This window comes from Urocitellus parryii, chromosome 3 (assembly GCF_045843805.1).
Source record: "Urocitellus parryii isolate mUroPar1 chromosome 3, mUroPar1.hap1, whole genome shotgun sequence".
Taxonomy (NCBI): domain Eukaryota; kingdom Metazoa; phylum Chordata; class Mammalia; order Rodentia; family Sciuridae; genus Urocitellus; species Urocitellus parryii.
Window position 1 is genome coordinate 189,898,603 of NC_135533.1, and position 21,193 is coordinate 189,919,795.

General features: G+C 36.9%; 1 protein-coding gene across 3 annotated transcripts in view; it reads left to right on the forward strand.

Annotated features, from left to right (window-relative positions):
• The window catches only part of Cnot10 (CCR4-NOT transcription complex subunit 10), a 74,943-nt gene that overhangs the window by 22,627 nt on the left and 31,123 nt on the right, over nucleotides 1-21,193 (forward strand). For 2 of the 3 annotated variants that reach the window (XM_077795657.1, XM_077795655.1), the window contains exons 8-13: nucleotides 2,098-2,215; nucleotides 5,848-5,997; nucleotides 7,761-7,963; nucleotides 13,153-13,274; nucleotides 15,692-15,868; nucleotides 16,992-17,072. In XM_077795657.1, coding sequence (XP_077651783.1) covers nucleotides 2,098-2,215; nucleotides 5,848-5,997; nucleotides 7,761-7,963; nucleotides 13,153-13,274; nucleotides 15,692-15,868; nucleotides 16,992-17,072 — 851 coding nt within the window. The remainder of the gene's footprint in view (nucleotides 1-2,097; nucleotides 2,216-5,847; nucleotides 5,998-7,760; nucleotides 7,964-13,152; nucleotides 13,275-15,691; nucleotides 15,869-16,991; nucleotides 17,073-21,193) is intronic. The other variant, XM_077795656.1, reaches the window with a different exon arrangement.

Below are 21,193 nucleotides of genomic sequence, written 5' to 3' on the forward strand. Positions count from 1 at the left end.
CGCTGCTAAGGTGCCTAATGGTGGATGTGCCTCATAATGCCTGGCTGGGGCTGATGGCAGAGGGATGGCAGAGGGTCACCAGAGGGCACCAGCCCACATAATGCCAAGAGGGCCATTGCCACATGTGACCTGCTGACCATAGGAGCCAGGCCATTTTAGATCTGTTTTTTTATTTATTAGTGCTCATACTTTCTATACATAAACCTGAGATTTGAAAATAATAAACATCAAATGACAGAATAAAAAAGAAAAGACTTGTTTCCTTAGTGAACAGAACTCTTGGGTATACAGGAAGCAGATCTGAGGAAGAAGTAGGATTTTAGAAGGAAAGCCTATTTCTTTCTCTCTTTTTTTTAATATATATTTTTTTAGTTGTAGATGGACACAATATCTTTATTTTATTTATTTATTTTTATGTGGTGCTGAGGTTCATAACCAATGCCTTGCACGTGCAAGGCAAGTGCTCTACCACTGAGCTACAGCCCCAGCCCAGGAAAGCCTGTTTCCAAGATAAAGTGAATAAATAATAAGGATTACAGATGCCTTCATAGATGGGTGTTACTATAGTGTTACTATACTATTGCGTGCTTTTAGGCTCCAAAGAAGTACTATTTAGGGGACCTGCCTTAAGAGAAGTCTTAAAAGTGATAGATGATATGCAGTCCAAAATATGATCTTTGGAACAGCAGAATTATATTGTTTGCAAACAAAGCCTTCCGTTGGAAAATTCTTCCATGTATCGAATAACTTTTTTTTTTTTCATTTGGAAAAGTATTTGAAAGGCATATTTGTATCCTAAGAAATGAGGAAACTCACTAAACGCTTTACTAATCATTAAAATGGAAGATCTAGTTTGTTCTGTCTTTGGCTTCTGGTTAAGCCAGTGGAGATGATGCTTGAGAAGGGTTACTTGAGCCTATAGGTTCAAGGTCAGCCTAGGCAAAATAGTGAGACCCAGTCTCTAAAAAAATTAAAACAAAAACTTAAATTGGTTTCCAATTATTAGTATAGTAGACGAAAACAGTCAATTGATACTTTATGGACTATATTCTCCTCCCCTCCCCCTTTGGTGACACTGGGTATTGAATCCATAGGTATTCCATCATGAAGCTACATACCCAAACCTCTTAATTATTTATTTTGCTGTGCTGGAGATTCCAAGGCCTCATGCATGCTGGGCAAACACACTACCCCTGAGCCACATCCCCAGTCTTCCCTTTTTATTTTTCATTTTGAGACAAAGTCTCACTGAATTACCCAGGCTGTCCTTGAACTTGCAATCCTTCTGCCTCAGTAGGTGGGAGTACAGGTATGTACCACTATGCCCAGCTATATACTGAATTCCTTTTTCTCTTTTGTTCTTCCAATGCTGGGGATTGAACCGAGGGCCTCAAGTGAGCAAGTCACTCTACCGTTGAGATATATATATATATATTGAGATATATATATATATATATATATAGAGAGAGATATATATATATATATATATATATCAACCATATAGACTGAATTCTTTTTTTTTTTTTTTTTTAAAGAGAGAGTGAGAGAGAGGGGGACAGAGAGAGAGAGAGAGAAATTTAATATTTATTTCTTTTTCTTAGTTCTCGGCGGACACAACATCTTTGTTTGTATGTGGTGCTGAGGATCGAACCCGGGCCGCACGCTCGCTAGGCGAGCGCGCTACCTCTTGAGCCACATCCCCAGCCCTAGACTGAATTCTAATGCACATATGTTGTATTAATTTGTTAAGGTAGACCCTTAATCATCCTTTTACACTTTTAAGTAGACATTTAGTTTTCCTATTTACAAAGTGCTTTCTTTCTGACAGGTTTCAATTTCTTAGATTGAGAGAGCAGTGAAAAATTTAAGAGACTATATGCAGTTTTGTGGGGCTCTGGATGTAGCTCAGTGTAGAGCACTTGCACAGCATGCCCTGTGTTTAATCCCCAGTACTGGAAAAAGAAAAAAATACTTTTTTGTGACCATGTCTTAACCAATTTATATATACTCTTGAGCACATACCTTTATAATATAACTATGATCTTACATTATGTTTCTGAAAACAAATTTTGAATGACTTTTGTATTTGCTTTACAGTCTGCACCCTCTCTATTTCTTAAAAGCAATTTTGAGTACTTACGGGGCAATTATCGGAAAGCTGTGAAACTATTAAATAGTTCAAACATCGCTGAGCATCCAGGATTCATGAAAACAGGTAAAATAAAATTGTAAAATTTTAGTATTTTTTCCTGACTCTTATACTCCCTGTTGCTTTTTGTTTCCCTTGGAATGTTCTTTTTTTTTCTTTGGTACTGGGGATTAAACTCAAGGGCACTCAACCACTTAGCCACATCCCCAGCCCTATTTTGTATTATATTTAGAGATAGGGTTTCATTGAGTTGCTTAGTGCCTTGCAGTTGCTGAGACTGGCTTTGAACTTCTCCTGTCTCAGCCTCCCAAGCTGCTGGGATTACAGCCCTCGCCACCCCACCCCAGCCTTTTTGCTAATTTTTTTTTTTTTTTTTAGAGAATTTTAAATATTTATTTTTTAGTTTTCGGTGAACACAACATCTTTATTTTATTTGTATGTGGTGCTGAGGATCGAACCCAGCACCCCGCGCATGCCAGGCAAGCGCGCTACTGCTTGAGCCACATCCCAGCCCTTTTTGCTAATTTTTAAAATGAAAATTTTTTTACTATTTCTGCTGCAGGACTTTTAGTTTATGGCTTGCTTCTATTTCAGAAGAAGACTCATTACTTCTTTACTTTAACTTCACTTGCTCTTTCATTTTGTTTTTTAATACTGGCTTAGAAATAACGAATGGGAGCCAGGCATGGTGGCACACACCGATAATTCTCACTTCTGGGGAGACCAAGGCAGTAGGATCATAAGTTTGAGGCCAGCTTAGATAATTTAATAAGACCCTGTCTTAAAATAAAATTTTAAAAGGCTTAGGGCCAGGCCTGGTTGTGCACACCTGTAATTCTATCGACTCAGGATGCCGAGGCAGGAGGATCACAAGTTCAAAGACAACCTGGGCAGTTCAGCAAAACTCTGTCTCAAAATAAATAAAAAGGGCTCAGAATGTAGCTCAGTAGTGGAGCATACAGTAAATACATACATACGTACATACATACATAAATGGAATCAGGATTAGGTGTATAGTTAACTAGTCAACAGTTATGGTGATTTAATGGGATAGATTTTTGTATAGTTATACATGTATTTTGTGTATTGGTTTTTTTTAGATATTGATGGATCTTTATTTTATTCATTTATTTAGATGTAATGCTGAGAATCCAGACTCACACATGCTAAGCAAGCTCTCTAGCACTGAGCCACAACTCCAGCCCTGTATTGATATTTTGAAATCTTTAATTTGCTTTCTATATACTAACATTTTTTGCTACTGATAAAGCATGTTGTTAGAAAATATTTGGAAAACAAGATTTTTCTTAAATTGTATACAATGCTACTTACCCAGAAGTAATCTCCTACTTTTCCTTTCTTTTTTAATACGTTTATTTTATTTATTTTCATGTGGTGCTGAAGAGCAAACTCAGTGCCTCACACATGCTAGCGAGCGCTCTGCCGCTGAGCCACAACTCCAGCTCTCCTACTTTTTCTAAGCTTCGTTTTTCTTTCCTTTTTTTTTCAATGCTGAGAATCAGAACTCAAGCCTGCTAATAAGGGCATATTCTACCATGAGCTAAATTTCCAGTTGCCACCACCCTACCCTTTTCAGGGGCACTCAACTATTAAGCCACATCCCCAGCCCTATTTTGTATTTTATTTAGAGACGGGGTCTTACTGATTTGCTTAGTGCCTTGCTTTTGCTGATGGCTTTGAACTCTTGATTCTCCTGCCTCAGCTTCCCAAACCACTGGGATTACAGATGTTTGTGTTTTATTTTGAAACAAGGTCTCACTAAATTGTTTAGGGCCTTTCTAAATTACTGAAGCTGCCCTTGAACATGTGATCCTCCTGTCTCAGTCTCCCAAACTAAGCCATTGGGATTAAGGCATGCACCACTACACCTGGCTTCCTTTTCTCTTTTAAAACATTATTATTTCTTAATTTAAAACTATACCAGGGGCCTGGGGATGTGGCTCAAGTGGTAGCGTGCTCGCCTGGCATGCGTGCGGCCTGGGTTCAAACCTCAGCACCACATACAAACAAAGATGTTGTGTCCGCCGATAACTAAAATAAATAAATATTTAAAAAAATAAAAATAAAAAAAATAAAACTATACCAGAAGACAGCCTTTAGTTTTTTCTGTTAACTAATAAATGTCCTAATTATGAATTTTTTCATTCTAATCAGATATATGATTAAAGATATGGACTGGGGCTGGAGATGTGGTTCAAGCGGTAACGCACTTGCCTGGCATGTGCGGGGCACTGGGTTCCATCCTCAGACCACATAAAATAAAGATGTTGTGTCCACCGAAAACTGAAAAATAAATATTAAAAAAAGGGCTGGGGATGTGGCTCAAGCGGTAGCGCGCTCGCCTGGCATGTATGTGTGCGGCCCAGGTTCGATCCTCAGCACCACATACAAACAAAGATGTTATGTCCGCCGAAAACTAAAAAATAAATATTAAAAATTCTCTCTCTCTCTCTCTCAAAAAAATTTAAAAATATATATATATTTAAAAAAAAGGTATGGACTATTCAGCAAATTATCTTAGAATGTTTGGAGAGCCATTTAGAAAAAGAAAAATAAAACTTGGATTACTTTCATTACACCAAAGTAAAATATGTTGAGATGAAGAATTAAAATATAAAAACAAAATTAAAAAAAATAGCAAAAGAAAACTCTGATGAGTGTGAATATACTTTGTATACAATCAGATATTGAAAAAAATGTGTTCTATATGTGTAATAAGAATTGTAATGCATTCTGCTATCATATAAATAAAATTAATTAGATTTAAAAAATAAAATAATTGTATAATTATAAAAAAAGAAAACTGTGATGAGTAATTTAATTTTGTGGTGGGGAATGCTTAATTAAGAAATATAGAATTTAGAAAAGATTGTTAAGATTTTGACCACATAAAAATGTTAAACATTTTTATGATCAAAACCAAACATATATATTGAACCAAGTCACAAAACATGACAAATAGAAGTGGGCAAGAATATTTGAAACAGATGTGACAGAATGTGTCTATAACATGCAAGTCAGCTGGGAAGCAATAGGAAAAATGTCTGTAACTAATTTTTTTTTTTTTAGTTGAACACAATACCTTTATTTATTTTTATGCAGTGCTGAGGATCGAACCCAAGGCCTCACACATGCCAGGCAAACACTCTATCACTGAGCCACAACCCCAGCCCTGTAACTAAATTTTTAAACCAGATAAAAGACAAGATAAGATAGTACAGGTGAAGAAATGTGAATGCCCACCAAACATGTGAGAAGATGGTCATCCACGCTCATGTTTATTTGAAGAGGTTTAAATTAAAATAACAGTAGAAGCTGGGCACCGTGCTACATGCCTGTAATCCTAAGCAACCTGAAAGGCTGAAGCAGGAAAATTGTAGGTTCAAGATCAGCCTCAGCATTTTATTCAGACCCTAAGCAACTTAGGGAGAACCTGTCTCAAAATAAAAATTAAAATGAGCCAGGATGTAGCTCAGTGGTAAAGCAACTCTGGGTTCAATCCCTGGTACTAAGAAAAGAAAAGAAAAATAGAATTTAAATTTTTTTCAGATATTTTCTGAGTTTTAAATATGAAATTGCATAATTAACTTACACTCACCCCATGAGTCTGCTTCTTTCATGAGAGACATCAAGAGTAAAATATTTTCTGTAGACAGATTTATTTGTATGTTTCTTAGGTGAATGCTTGAGATGCATGTTCTGGAATAATCTTGGTTGCATCCATTTTGCCATGAGCAAGCACAATTTGGGAATTTTCTACTTTAAGAAGGCTCTTCAGGAAAATGACAATGTCTGTGCACAACTCAGTGCAGGTAGCACTGATCCAGGTAAGCCCAGCACTGGGGGACATTTCATATTTAACTACTGATTTTTGACCAGCATCTGGTCAAAATATATGCTATGTGGACCTACATACAAGTAACATTGATTCTGCCCAACAAGCTCTGGGGATTTTTCGTAAATACTGCTACTTTGAATAACAAAGCATTTTACATCAAGGTTCCATGTAATATGAATATTAAGTATATTATATGGATCCTTGATGTCTGAAGTAATTTTGAATGATTAAAAGAATTGTTTCAAGCTGGGCACAGTGACATAGGCCCATAATCCCAGCTACTGAGGAGGCTGAAGCAAGAGGATCAGCCTTGGCAACTTAGTGAGACCTTCTCTAAAAATAAAAAAGTTGCATGGGGCAGAGGCACTGAGGATGTAGCTCAGCAGCAGTAGACTGTCCCTGGGTTCTATCCCTAGTACCACAAAAAGAAAGAGAAAAAAAACCTAAGCTACATGCAGTTTTTCATGGAATATAAAATCTATAATATGGCATGGTAATATGAACCATATCTATTTACTCAAAATTAATTTTTTTTCTGTTTGTTTTTTTACAGTACAGGGGATTGAACCTGTTACCTCAGGCATGCTAGGCAAGCCCTCAACCACTGAGCTACATCCTCAGACCTTTTTTTTTTTTAATCTTATTTTTGACATAGGGTCTAAATTGCCTAGGCTGCACTCAAATTTAGGATCCTCCTGTTTCCATCTCCTGGGATTACAGGTGTGCCACACTACACCCCACTAAAATTAATTTTCTTGACTGTTCCAAACTAGCTTTATTTACAGGTTCTTTGTGGAGTTTCACATGTGATACCATTAGAAATATCTGACAACTTTAAGCAAATTCCTGACATTTATTCTTTAATATTCATATTACATGGATCCTTGATGTGAAATGCTTAAAATCAAGCCATTGACAACTGCTTAAAATAATAAAAACCTATTTAATTGATGGAAAATGTATATTTTTAATTTTTTTCATGGTTATAGATGGATAGCATGCTTTTATTTTATTTGTTTATTTTTATGTGGTGCTAAGGATCAAACTCAGTGCCTCACACATGCTAGGCAGGCACTCTGCCACTGAGCCACAGCCCCAGCCCTGGAAAATGTATTTTAAACTACAAGTGATCCTATTCACCCCCCACACACACACACAGTACTGGGGATTGAATGCAGGGGCACTTTACCATTGAGCCACATCCCCAGTCCTTTTTATTTTTTGAGACAGATTCTCACTAAATTACTGAGGCTGGCCTTGAATTTGAAATCCTCCTTGCCTCAGCCTCCCAAATTACTGGAATTACAGCAGGTACCACCATACCCAGCCTGCTCTTATTTTACTACTAGGATTCATTGAATAAGTGATAGCACATAATAAAAAAATTAACAAAGCAGAAAATCTAAAAAGAGTAGAATCTTCTTATAAGCTCTGAAAATGTGGAAAGGTACCATAAGCTTCAAAGAAGTGAGAGAGATTCCTGTGACTTACCTTTGTCTCCCTGGAGCATTATTGCCTGAGAAGCTGGTACATGAGTGGAGATACTCTGGCCCTGTCCCTTAGACAACTGAGATGATTCTAGAGAATATTTATGGGTTTGGGGATGGAGACTCCCATTGGTGAGAGCTCTTGCAATTTCAAAGTATGGTTATTGGTATTAAATATAGTAGTATTTAAATATGTAGTGGAGTAAATATTTTTCAATGTAACTGTTACTTTAATGATTTATTCTCATCAAATTTTTATAACTAGGCAAAAAATTTTCAGGAAGACCTATGTGTACGTTACTAACCAACAAGAGGTATGAGTTGCTGTATAACTGTGGAATTCAGCTTCTTCACATTGGAAGGCCTCTTGCTGCCTTTGAGTGTCTGATTGAAGCTGTTCAGGTTTATCATGCAAATCCCCGCCTTTGGCTACGGCTGGCTGAGTGCTGCATTGCTGCCAATAAGGGGGTGAGTGCTACTGGGTGCCATTTCAAACCCCCTTTTCTCTTCCCCGAAACTTGTTACATAGAAAGCAAAACATAAATAAATAAATAGATAGATAGATAGATAGATAAATTAAATAAATAAGATCTACTTATTTATTTATTTGTTTCCCCTGGTATTAGGGGTGGAACCTAGGGGCACTCTACCACTGAGCTACATTCCCAGCCTTTTTTATTTTTAAATTTTGAGACAGGGTCTCACTAAATTGCTGAGGATGTCCTTGAACATGTGATCCTCCTACCTCAGTCTCCCAAGTAGATGGAATTACAGGCATGAACCACCCTGCCCAGCCTGATTTCCTCTTCAATCCTCATTGAATTTGTAAAGATAGTCTACTGTTTTTTAATAGTTGGGGAGAAAAGTTAGTTTTTAAAGTCATTTGTTAACACTGATTCTTGGTAAGTTTGGCAACATTCAAGAGTTGAAGCTTGTAAGAAGACAGTGTCTGTTGGAATAGAGATCCAGCTGCTAGGGTGAGGCCATTCCATCTGATAATGTGATTAATATTTTGTGTATACCCAGTAATTAGTGAAGGGTTGATAATAGAGTGTGGAAAGAACTTCCTGATGGCACATGTCTATAATCCTAGCAAATTGGAAGGCTGAGGCAGGAGGATTGCAAGTTCAAGGCCAACCCTGGCAATTTAGCAAGACTCTGACTCAGAATAAAAAATAAAAAGCTAGAGATGTGGCTCAGTGGTAGAGTACCCCTGAGTTCAATCCCTAGTACCCTGCCAAAAATATATATATATATATAGACTGCATTAAACTGCACATTTACTTCATTGCCTTGGAATTTTACTTCTGTTTCAATAAATAGTAATAGAATTTATAAATTACCAGGCTCTTGTCTCTACATTTGTCCACAGTGGTATGAGACTAGGCTAGCTTACATTGACATTATCTCCATACAGCAGTTGGTGGATGCTTTTTAGATCTCAAACTGAGTAGGAGGTAGGAGAAGGACAATTTATATCAGAATCAGAATAATTAAATGTTTGTATCACCTCGTATCTTACCCCCCCCTACACACACCCTTCGAGTGCTGTCTGGATGTGTTAAGGTTGGGGAAGTGTGAGATCTTGAAGCTTAGACTGACATGCCTGCCATAGGCGATACAGGATATGGAAGCTCTTCTGCTAAGCAAACTCTTCCTGAGGGATAGTATGAGAACTAAGAAGTATGTTTGCCTACCACACACACACAGTACTCAAGTAGTTTGTGATTTGAGAATATCAAAGGAGGAAGAGACCTCAGTGATATCTTTGAAAGGTTTTTTTTGTTGGGGGCCGTGGGGTACTGGGGGTTGAACTTGGGTCACTCAACCACCAAACCACATCCTCAGCCCTATTTTGTATTTTATTTAGACACAGGGTCTCAGTGAATTGCTTAGTGCCTCACTGTTGCTGAGGCTGCCTTTGAACTTGCAATCCTCCTGTCTCAGCCTCTGGAGCCACTGAGATTACAGGCATGCACCACCGCACCTGGCTCTTTGAAGGGTTTTATTAATGCCTTTAATTGTATTTTGCTTTTTAAGAGAATTTTCTCATTGGATTTTTTTTAAATTGTTGATGGCCTTTATTTATTTATTTATAAGAATCAAACCCAGTGCCTCACACATGCTAGGCAAACACTTTACCACTGCAATCCCAGCCCCTTGGATAATTTTTAAATTAACTGATTGACAAAATTTATACTTCTTAAAAATAAGAGGATCTCCAGAAATTGCCTTTCTCTTTATTCCATTCACAATTCTAAGTATTAAGGGCCTTTCGTATACTTTCTGAAAATTAGAGAGTTTCTTCTTCCTAGGACTAGAGAAATGTAGTAAGGTTTATTGTCTTTTTAAGTTACTTGTTTTTATAAATAGTATTTGTAGGATGATATTTATTCTCTGAATTTCATCAGGCACATGGTCTTTGTCCTCCATCTTCTTCTAGAAAGTTCTAAATTTGTTTTATTTGGGGGGTTGGGGGCAGTAGGAATTGAACCCAGGGGAATTTACCATAGAGCTGCATCACCATTCCTTTTTATTTTTTATTTTAGCGTGAGAGTATAACTCAGTGGTAGAGTACTTGCCTGGATGTGTAAGGCCCTGGGTTTCATCCCCAGCACCATAAAAATAAAATAATTTTCTATCTTTGACTGTACTTTTCTTCTTTCTACAAAAGATTTAAGGAGACCTGAAGGACAGTAAAGACATCTCCAACTCACTGTCAAATAAAATAAAGTCACAGCACAAAATCCCAGTGGGAAAATTAGAAGCTCTAAATAAAATTCCATTAAATTATTTTTATTTAGTCAGGCCAAAAGAATGATGAGCAAAGCAGTTGCTGAACAAATTCAAGCAAGTTTTTCTTTTCTTTGGTGGGGGGGTATTGGGATTGAACCCAGGGGTGATTACCCACAGAGTCACATCCCCAGCCCTTATTATTTTTTGAGACAGGATCTCGATAACTTGCTTAGGACCTCACAGTGCAGCCTCCCAAGTAACTAGAATTACAGGTATGCACCACCATGCCTGACAAATTTAAACTAGTTTTAAATTTAAAAGTAACTTATTGGGCTGGGGATACGCCTGGTATGCGTGCGGCCCGGGTTCGATCCTCAGCACCACATACAAACAAAGATGTTGTGTCTGCCGAAAACTAAAAAAAAATAAATATTAAAAATTCTCTCTCTCTTTAAAAAAAATTAATAAAAATAAAATAAAAGTAACTTATTAAAATGAAGTCACTTCTTCCTTTTTTATTTGGTACATATTGTTTCAGATTTCTTGGCAGAGACAGTTTGTGTTTACCTGGGCAGTATGAGGAAAAAAATCTTACCAAAAACATTGCTGGGTGCGGCAGCACACGCCTGTAATCCCAGCAGCTCAAGAGGCTAAGGCAGGAGGATCGCCAGTTCAAAGCCAGCCTCAGCAACTTAGCTAGGTGATAAGCAACTCAATGAGACCCTGTCTCTAAATAAAATACAAAAGAAAAGTGGGTGGGTGAGGCTCAGTGGTTAAGTGACCCTCAGTTCAATCCTTGGTACCAAAAAAACAACCACTGACCCTGTATCATAATTATGTGTGAAGCTTTTACATTAAAATTGACCTGTGGAGGTGGGAGGGGGCGGGGTTGTGGCTCAGTGGTAGAGCGCTTGCCTAGCATGCATGAGATACTGGGTTCGATTCCCCGGCACCATATATAAATAAACAAATAAAGTTATTGTGTCCGTTTACAACTAAAAAGATATTTTAAAAAAAATTTTTTTTTTACTTGTCATGGGGCTGGGGATTTGGCTCAGTTGGTAGAGTACTTGCCTCACATGCACAAGCCATGGGTTCAATCCCCAGCACCACAAAAAAAAATAATATAAAAAATAAAATTGAGCTGTCATACTTTCCGGTAATTTGTTATTGCAGCTACAGTTTATTATTTATTTTAATTTGATTCTATCACAGGCCAGATTTCACTGTTACATCTTAATATATAACCATCCAGATAAGTTTGTGTGGCTTTAGGCATCAGGAAAGAGAGTATGGATGAGTCATTGTAAATGTATCACCACCACTGGGAAGAGAACCTGGAATGCAAGTCTAGTAATGATTTAGAATGTCCACTTTTTCTTTGTTTTCATTAATATTGCTTAGCCACCACCTTTACACAAAATTAATTCAGATTAGAATCATTTTATTGTATTTCTTAGCATTGTGTAAAATTTTTTTAAGTGAATTTTTGTTTTGTTTTGTTTTTGAGATCAGGGATTAAGCCCATAGGGGCTTACACACTGACTCACATCCCCATCACTTTTTTATATTTTTTAGAGACAGGGTCTCGCTGAGTTGCTTAGGGCCTTGCTAAGTTGTTGAGGCTGGCTTTAAACTTGCCATCCTCCTGCCTCAGGCTCCCAAGATGCTGGGATTATAGACGTGTGCCACCATGCTGTTCGAATCCTTGATTTATTAAAAAAGTCATATATGGAGCCAGCCCCAGTTCACCTGCCTGTAATCCTAGGACAGTTACAGGAGATTGAGACAAGAGGATCACAAGTTTCGGGCCAGCCTAAAATTTTAAAAATTTGTCTCAAAAGGGTGGAGTTTGAAATGCCTCCTTGGGTTCAATCCCTAGTACCATTAAAAAAATATATATATATATATAAAAGTACAGCTATGTAAAGTTACTCTAATACAACTAAGGAAAAATAAGTAACAATATAGAAATATTTGTGTTCAGGGCAGAGTTTAGTTCTGCAAGTTCATATTGATTGGTTTCAGTTTGTTTCTGTGTATGAGAATTTGGGCATTTTTATATGATGAGTGGTTGGGATTTCATCTGAAGGTAAGTTAGAGACTAGAGTGAAGGGAGAAGATAAATATAATTGGCATTATCAAGCTACCTACAGTGAAATAATATATCTTCATAAAATATTGCTGAAATACTATATATGTATGTAACTTACTATTTTCACTTTAAAAGTTTATTGATTTTATGGTTTAGGAATTTTAATTTCCTAGAAGGCAAGAATTATGTCCATATAAACTTTGATGTATATAATTTCTTATGATTCATATGTTGTTAACAATTTAATATTTCCATTTAAAAAGAAAGATACCTGTTTTAGGAAGTAGAACTGCTTCCTTTTTCTTTTACTCTGTGTTTTTGACTCACCTGGTTCTTTACTCTGATGTCAATGTATCCATAACATGCAGCATGTTATTGAGGTGTAGAATGCTCTAAATTCATCATTCTAAGTAAATGTTTTACGTCATTTTTTTTTTTAGTTGTAGATGGACACAATACCTTTATTTTGTTTATTTAATTTGTTTATGTGGTGCTGAGGATCGAACCCAGTGCCTTACATGTGCTAGGCAAGCGCTCTACCATTGAGCTACAACCCCAGCCCCTTAAGTCATTCTTGAATGGCTTTTTTTCTATAGAATTGCCTCAAATATCATATTAACAGATTATAGCACATATCACAGGTTTTCATCCTCATGTACTCTTTTTTTCTCAAATACCAGGCACACTTCCTTTAACACCAAAAGCATCCTCACTGACAGATCTTAAGAACTTTCTTAAATTTAGAGTAATTGTGAAAAGTATCTGATCATTTTTTATAAATCTTACAATTTCCTTAAACTTATTTGAAATTATTTGTATTTTGTAGAGTTCTGAACAAGAAACTAAAGGTCTTCCAAGCAAAAAGGGAATTGTACAGTCTATTGTTGGTCAAGGTTATCATCGTAAAATAGTTCTGGCATCACAGTCCATACAAAATACAGTATACAAGTAAGTATTTTGCAAAGTGTGCATACTTTTTGTGTGTGTGTGTGTGTGTGTGTGTGTGTGTGGTGCTGGGGATTGAACCCACAGCCTGTGCAAGCAAGGCAAGCACTCGACTCTATCAACTGAGCTATATTATCCCCAGCCCTGCAAAGTGTGCATACTTAATTTCATTTCATATAATGTATTTACATATAGAAGTATGCTTAGGACTTACCTATTTTATAGGAGGGACTACTTTGTAACTCAGTTTTATTGCTGTTTTAATAAACAGCCCTCCAAACATAGATCCATAATGAATGTTCTCTAGCTTGTCATGATTTTGGTTTATTATATGCTTGCATGCTGAAATTGTTGATGCCTTAAGAAATTAGTCTATTCAGAGCAATTATTCAGACTATCCAGAAGAGGGCATCTTGGTATCTCTTTTTACATATGATCATTTCCATATCTGAAGGTAGGGGATTGGTTCCACGATGACTTTACATCTGTAAGTTCCTCATCCATGGATTCCACCAGTCACAGGTTGAAAATACTCATAAGAGGGCTGGGGATGTAGCTCAGTGGTAGAATGCTTGCCTTGCTCACCCAAGGCCATGGGTTGAATCCCCAGCATTGCAAAAGTAAAAGAAAATATTCAGTGGAAACTATTGCAACCATACTGATCAAGTCTAGTCTTTCTTGTCATTATCCCCAGACAATATAGTATAACAACTATTTGTGTAGCATTTATATTGTATTAGGTATCATAAGTACTCTAGAGATAATTTAAAGTATATGGGAGGATGTCTATAGGTTATTTGCAAATACCACACTATTTTACACTAATGACCTAAGCATGCACAGATTTTGGTATGTGGACTAGGCCCTGAAATCATTTCCTCATGAATACTGTATAGTTCTGGTTATCAGTGGTGCTTTTTTAGTTGTTTTTTGTTTTTTGTTTGTTTATCTGTGGTGTCATCCCCTCCCAACACCCATACTGGGAATTAAACCCAAAGTTCTCTACCACTGAGCAATATCCCCAGCCCTTTTGATTTTATTTTGAGCCAGATCTCTCTAAGTTGCCAAGGCTGGCCTCAAACCTGAGATCCTCCTGCCTCAGCCTCCTGAATTGCTGGGATTATAGGCATGCATCCTAGCCTCTGGTTCATTTAATCCTTAAGAATGTAAATACTGGGTTGGGGCTGTTGCTCAGTGGTAGAGTGCTTGCCTCACATGTATGAGTTTGACCCTCAACACCGCAGAAAAATAAATAAATAAAATAAAGGTATTGTGTCTATCTACCAAAAAAAATCTATATATATATGAAAAAATACTTTTTGGGTACTGTGGCACATGCCTATAAACTCATCAACTTCAGAAACTGAAACAGGAAGATCAAAAATTCAAAGCCAGCCTCAGCAACTTAGTGAGACCCTGTCTCAAAAATAAAAAGGGCTGGAGATATGGCTCAGTGGTTAAAAGCCACTGGTTTGGGGCTGAGGTTGTGGCTCAGTGGTAGAGTGCTCACCTACCATTGTATGAGGCACTGGGTTCAATCCTCAGCACCACATAAAAATAAAATAAACACATGTGTCTACCTAAAAAAACTAAAAAATAAATATTTAAAAAATGCCCCTGGTTTAATCCCCAGTACTTCCCCCCCCCTCGAAAAAATATATATATGTATATATATAAACAAATACATTCAGGCAATGGGGCTATAGTTCAGTGGCAGAGCACTTAACTAGCAAGTACGAAGCCCTGGGTTCCATCCCTGACACTGAGGGGAAAAAAATACTTCAAAGCTAATTCCTAGTTTTAGGAGTATATACTAACAAACAAAGCAACCAAAGCAATATAGGAAGTTTCACCTGTGCAGCCTTCATTTGAACTACAGTGGCACATGCCTGTAATCCCTGTGGCTCCAGAGGCTAAAATAGGAAGATCACAAGTTCAAAGCCTGCCTTAACAAAAGCACTAAGCAACTCAGTGAGACCTTGTCTCCCTGTCTAAATAAAATACAAAATAGGACTTGGGACTTGGGGTGTGGCTGGCTCAGTGGTTGAGTGCCCCTGGATTTCATCCTTGGTATCAAAAAAAAAGGAACTTGAGTAAAAGTTCCAATTTGGAGTTGCTATTATTTCTGAAGTAATTAGACTTTGCAAAAAATAAATGCATTTTTTTTTAACCGCTTTTAAAAAGTTTTTCCAGGACTGGCAGGAGGATTGAAAGTTTGAGGCCAACCTCAACATAAAATGAAAGGACTGGGGATGTAGCCCAGTGGTAAATCACCTCTGGATTTGATTCCTAAAGCCAAAAAAGGAAAGAAAAGAGGACAGAGTTTTCACTCACAGCTCATTGGTTTTATTCCTAATAATAGAAAAGTCTTATTTGTTTTTATGCTATGTACTTAGCTAATTTAGTTTTGTTCTTTTAAGTGATGGACAGTCTTCAGCCATTCCTGTAGCCAGTATGGAATTTGCAGCCATATGTCTCAGAAATGCCTTGTTGCTATTACCTGAAGAACAGCAAGATCCAAAGCAGGAAAATGGCTCTAAAAATAGTAGTCAATTAGGAGGGAACACAGAAAGCAATGAGAGCAGTGAAACTTGCAGGTACTGTAATCCCCGTTACCTCCCTTAGCAAAATATCTTCAGGATTTGTTTAGTTAGCCTCATTGTTCTTTAGGTCAATTCCCCAAATCTTCAGCCTGAATTTCCTGAATTCTCTTTTAAACCATAACAAAGGAGATTATGTTTCTAATATTTCTAGAAGAGAGAAAGGCTAAGTAGAACTCCTTAAAAGAGAAAATGGAAAGAAATAGCTGTTCGTTGACAGTGATATTTGTAAGAAGTACCATGGTTATCAGAACAGTAAATTTTTACATTAATTACAGTAAATACTTAAATTCTGAAATTTCTCATTTCTTTTTATCCTCTGACTCTTCTCTTAACATACTATAAGCCACTAACCACCAGAATATCTGTTCCTAGTTTTATAGTACAAGTTAAAAATTGTGCTACTATAGAAATTAAAAGAGCTTATCTAGTAGTAACAAACACTATTATATGAAGTTCTGCTTTATACACATAGTAACTTATCTCACATAATTATAATTTTAAATGATTTTTACAGAAAATTTGAAACAGAATTTTGAGATTTCTTTTTTACCCCATCAATGAGTTTGGTTCTGCTGTATTGATAAAAAACCAATCTGAAAATCAAAAATATGTGAAAATATTGAGTAATTACTTTTATATAGTATAGATGTTTTCAGGTAGAGATTTTTTTTTAAGTGTCATTGTGTACAAGGGAAAAGGAACCGATATATAGCATAGCTTTAACATATAACAAATTTTTTAAAATTCTTTTAAAAATTTCATACTAGCCAAGCAGAGTGGCATACGCCTATTATCCCAGCATCTCATGAAGCTGAGACAGGAGGATTTTGAGTTCAAACCAGCTTCAGCAATAGTAAAGTGCTAAGCAACTCAGTGAGACCCGGTCTCTTAAATTCAAAATAGGGCTGGGGATGTGGCTAAGTGGCCAAGTGCTCCTGAGTTCAATTCCTGATACAAAAAAAAATTTTAAAACACCAAAAACAAAAACCTCATACCAAATTTCTAAACATTTTCTATGTTTTGACTTTTATACTTTTTTATAACAACAGAAGTGGGGATAGGGAAACATCACATTTAGTTGTTTCTTTTCATAATCAAGAACCTGTCTTTATTTCAGCAGTAAAAGCCATGATGGAGACAAATTCATTGCAGCTCCACCTTCTTCTCCATTGAGGAAACAGGAATTAGAAAACTTAAAGTGAGTATCTAAACAAAATGAGTGTTCCATCTATGGAAACAAGCACATTTTTTTAGAACCTACTTTATTGCAGTTAAAAATCATTAATTAAATTCCTTAAGGGTTAAACCAGATGCATGTTCTTAGGCTTTCCAGCCTCCTTGATGCACTGGCTTCTGACCTTTACTGTTTCTAATTTAACAGTCATTGTATAGAAAATGTCATTTTTCTGTCAAGATATATTTTTCAGGTGGGAGTGGTGTTGCAATTTGAGAGGCTGAGGCAGGAAGATCACAAATTCAAGACCTGTCTTAAAATAAAAAAACAAAAAAGGACTGGGGATGTAACTTAGTGGTAAAGTAGCCCTGGGTTTAATCACCACTCCAAAAATATATATATATATATATTTTTTTCCCTCTTTGTTATTTAACAGATAAAACTATTGTGTACCTAAGTGTGATTTTCTTTTGGGTTTTGATTATTTTGGATGGTCCTGGGGAACGAATCCAGATCCTCCATCATGGTAGTAGCCTCTACCACAGAGCCACATCCCTAGCCCTTGTTTTTAGTGTTTTATTTTGAGATAGGATCTCAATAAATTGCTGAGACTGGTCCTGAACTTTCAGTCTTCCTGCCTCCACTTCCTAAGTAGCTGGAATTATAGGCCTGTGCTAGGTACCTTTCCTTTGTTGTTGTTGTTGTTGTTTTGGTACTGGGATTGGAACCCAGACACTTCATCAGAAAGCTACATTGGTTTATTTTTTTTTTTTAATTTTCAAGCAGTCTTGCTAAATGCAGAAGCTGACTTCAAATTTGAGATCAGACTCCCCATCCCTGGAATTACAGGGTTATGCCACCACACCCTGCTTTTTCTTTGGTTTTTAAACTTGTTTAGGATTAGCTAATTTCCTTAAATATGCAAATTTATCTTTCAACAACTTGGAATTTTTAAAAAATTTTTTATATTATTTTTTAAGCCAATCATAATACATAGCAGCATTTTTGTAAAAAGACAAGTCAAGTTGGGCGAGGTGACACATCTGTAATCCCAGTGACTGGAGAGGCTGAGGCAGAGGGTTCACATTCAAGACCAGCCTCAGTAACTTAGACCCTAAGCAATTTAGCCAAGACTGTCTCAAAATAAAAAATGATTGAGTTGGGAGCTGGGTGTAGTAGCACACACCTGTGATCACAGCAGCTCAGGAGGCTAAGACAGGATTGTGAGTTCAAAGCCAGTCTCCACAATTTAGTGAGGCCCTAAGCAACTCAGAAAGACCCTGTCTCTATGGGCTGGGGATGTGGCTCAAGCCGTAGCACACTCGCCTGCCATGCCCGGGTTCGATCCTCAGCACCACATACAAACAAAGATGTTGTGTCCGCCGAAAACTAAAAAAAATAAATATTAAAATTCTCTAAGAAAAACAAAAAAGAAAAGAAAGACCCCGTCTCTAAATAAAATATTTTTTAAAAGGACTGGGGATATGAATGGTACACAGCCCGTGGATTCAGTCTCTAATACCGTAAAAAAAAAAAAAAAAAAAAAATTAGCTGGGGCTGTAGCTCAGTGATAAAGCACCCTGGATTCAATCCCCAGTACCAAAAAGGAAAAGGTTTTTAAAAAAAAAAAAAAAAAGGCAAAATTACAACAAATTTAGTTAATTTTTTTTCTAATTCTAGAATTAGTCAACATCTCATTCTACAAAATAGAGTGTTCCCATGATCCAAGCAAGGGAGATTGGTTTATAGATGGAAAAGGACTAAGGAAAGCAGAAATAGAAAATAAAAAGCAAATTGTTTGTTTCAAAGTTACTTTTTTGTAAAGGTTAAAACAGAGGGGAGTTGGAGGTGTATCTTAGTGGTAATATTTACCTAGCATGCAAGAGGCTCAGGGGTTCCCTCCCGGCACCACCAAAAAAAAAATAAGACCAGGGTCTCACTTAAATTGTTCAGGCTAGCCTCAAACTTGCAGTCCTCCTGCCTCATCCTCCTGCACTTCTGGGATTACAGGTTGAATTTTTACTTCTTATATGAGTTATAAGATAGCAAGGAAATGGGGCCTGGGAAGGTAGAGCACCTATCAAGCATGGGCAAGACCTTGGGTTCAATTCCTGGCACTAAAAAAAAAAAAAAATGAGCTAGGCACGATAGTACATGCATGCCTATAATCCCAGCAGTTTGGGAGGTTGAGACAGGAAGATCACAAGTTCAAAGCTTATTGAGGCTCTAAGCAACTTAGTGTGAGACCCTGTCTCTAAAAAGGAGGGCGAGGGGGTGCTGTGGATATGGCTCACTATTTGATTAACCCTGGGTTCAATTCCTAGTACCAAAAAAAGAAAGAAATTTAAAATACTGTGACAAATTACCAGTAAAATAGTGACAAAAAAAATATATATACAGTAGAACAATGTTGTTTGTGAGTGAAATATGATTGATTTTAAAAAGCAGTCAAATTTCTTCTGTATAAATTCATGGGGCTGGGGATGTGGCTCAAGCGGTAGCGTGCTCGCCTGGCATGCGTGCGGCCCAGGTTCGATCCTCAGCACCACATACAAACAAAGATGTTGTGTCCACCGAAAACTAAAATAAATAAATAAATTTAAAAAAAAAAAGAAGAAGCTGCTAAACTATCTTTGAAAGTGTTTTAAAAAATAAATAAATAAATTCATGATGCTCAGGTCCTTTAAAAATCCAAATACAGGGGCTGGGGGTTGTGGCTCAGTGGTAGAACGCTTGCCTAGGGCTAATTTTACTTAGCATGATGTTCTCTAGTTCCATTCATTTGCCTGCAAATGCCATAATTTCATTCTTCTTTAAAGTTGTGTAATATTCCATTGTGTATATGTACCACATTTTCTTTATCCATTCATCTGTTAAAGGGCATCTAGGTTGATTCCATAGTTTAGCTATTATAAATTAAGCTGCTGTAAACATTGATGTGGCTGCATGACTGTAGTATGCTGATTTTTAAGTCCTTTGAGTATAAACTGGGGAGTGGGATAGATGGGTCAAATGCTGGTCCCATTCCAAGTGTTCTGAGGTATCTTCACACTGCTTTCCATAGTGATTGCACCAATTTGCAGTCCCACCAGCAATGTATGAGTGTACTCCCCCCTCCCCCACATCCTCACCAACACTTACTATTGCTTGTATGCTTGATAATTGCCATTCTGACTGGAGTGAAATGAAATCTTAGAGTAGTTTTGATTTGCATTCTCTAATTGCTAGAGATGATGAACATTTTTGATTGATTGTATTTCTTCTGTGAAGGGTTCAGTTCCTTAGCCCATTTATTGATTGGGTTATTTGGTTTTTTGGTGTTTTTTGAGTTCTTAATATATCCTGGAGATTAATGTTCTGAGTTGAATGCAGTAAAGGTTTTTTGGTTTGTTTGTTTTTTTTTTTTTTTTTTTGGTATTCTGTAGGCTCTCTCATCACATTATTGTTTGTTTCCTTTGCTGAGAAGAAGCTTTTTAGTTTGAATCCATCCCATTTATTGATTCTTGATTTTACTTCCTGCACTTTAGGAGTCTTGTTAAGGAAGTCAGATCCTAAGCTGACATGATGAAGATTGGGGCCTGCTTTTTCTTCTGTTAGGCACAGGGTTCTGTTCTAGTACCTAAGTCTTTGATCCACTTCTGCAGGGTGAGAGATAGAGGTTTAGTTTCATTTTGCTACATATGGATTTCTAGTTTTCCTAGCACCATTTGTTGAATAGGCTATGAAGAATGTTGTTGGGATTTTTTTTTTTTTTTTGAGAGAGAGTGAGAGAGGAGAGAGAGTGAGAGAGAGAGAGAGAGAATTTTTAATATTTATTTTTTAGTTCTCGGCGGACACAACATCTTTGTTGGTATGTGGTGCTGAGGATCGAACCCGGGCCGCACGCATGCCAGGCGAGCGCGCTACCGCTTGAGCCACATCCCCAGCCCCTGTTGTTGGGATTTTAATTGGAATTGCATTAAATCTTTATAAACACTTTTGGTAGTATGGCCACCTTGAAAATTTTTTTTTAAACCAAGATTTGATGTGCATTTATTTATTCTTAACATGTGGAACATATAGTATAAAGATTTCATACCAAATAAATGATATTCATTAAGCCAAAAAAGGAGGAGCTTGCATTGTTGAATACAAATATGCAGATT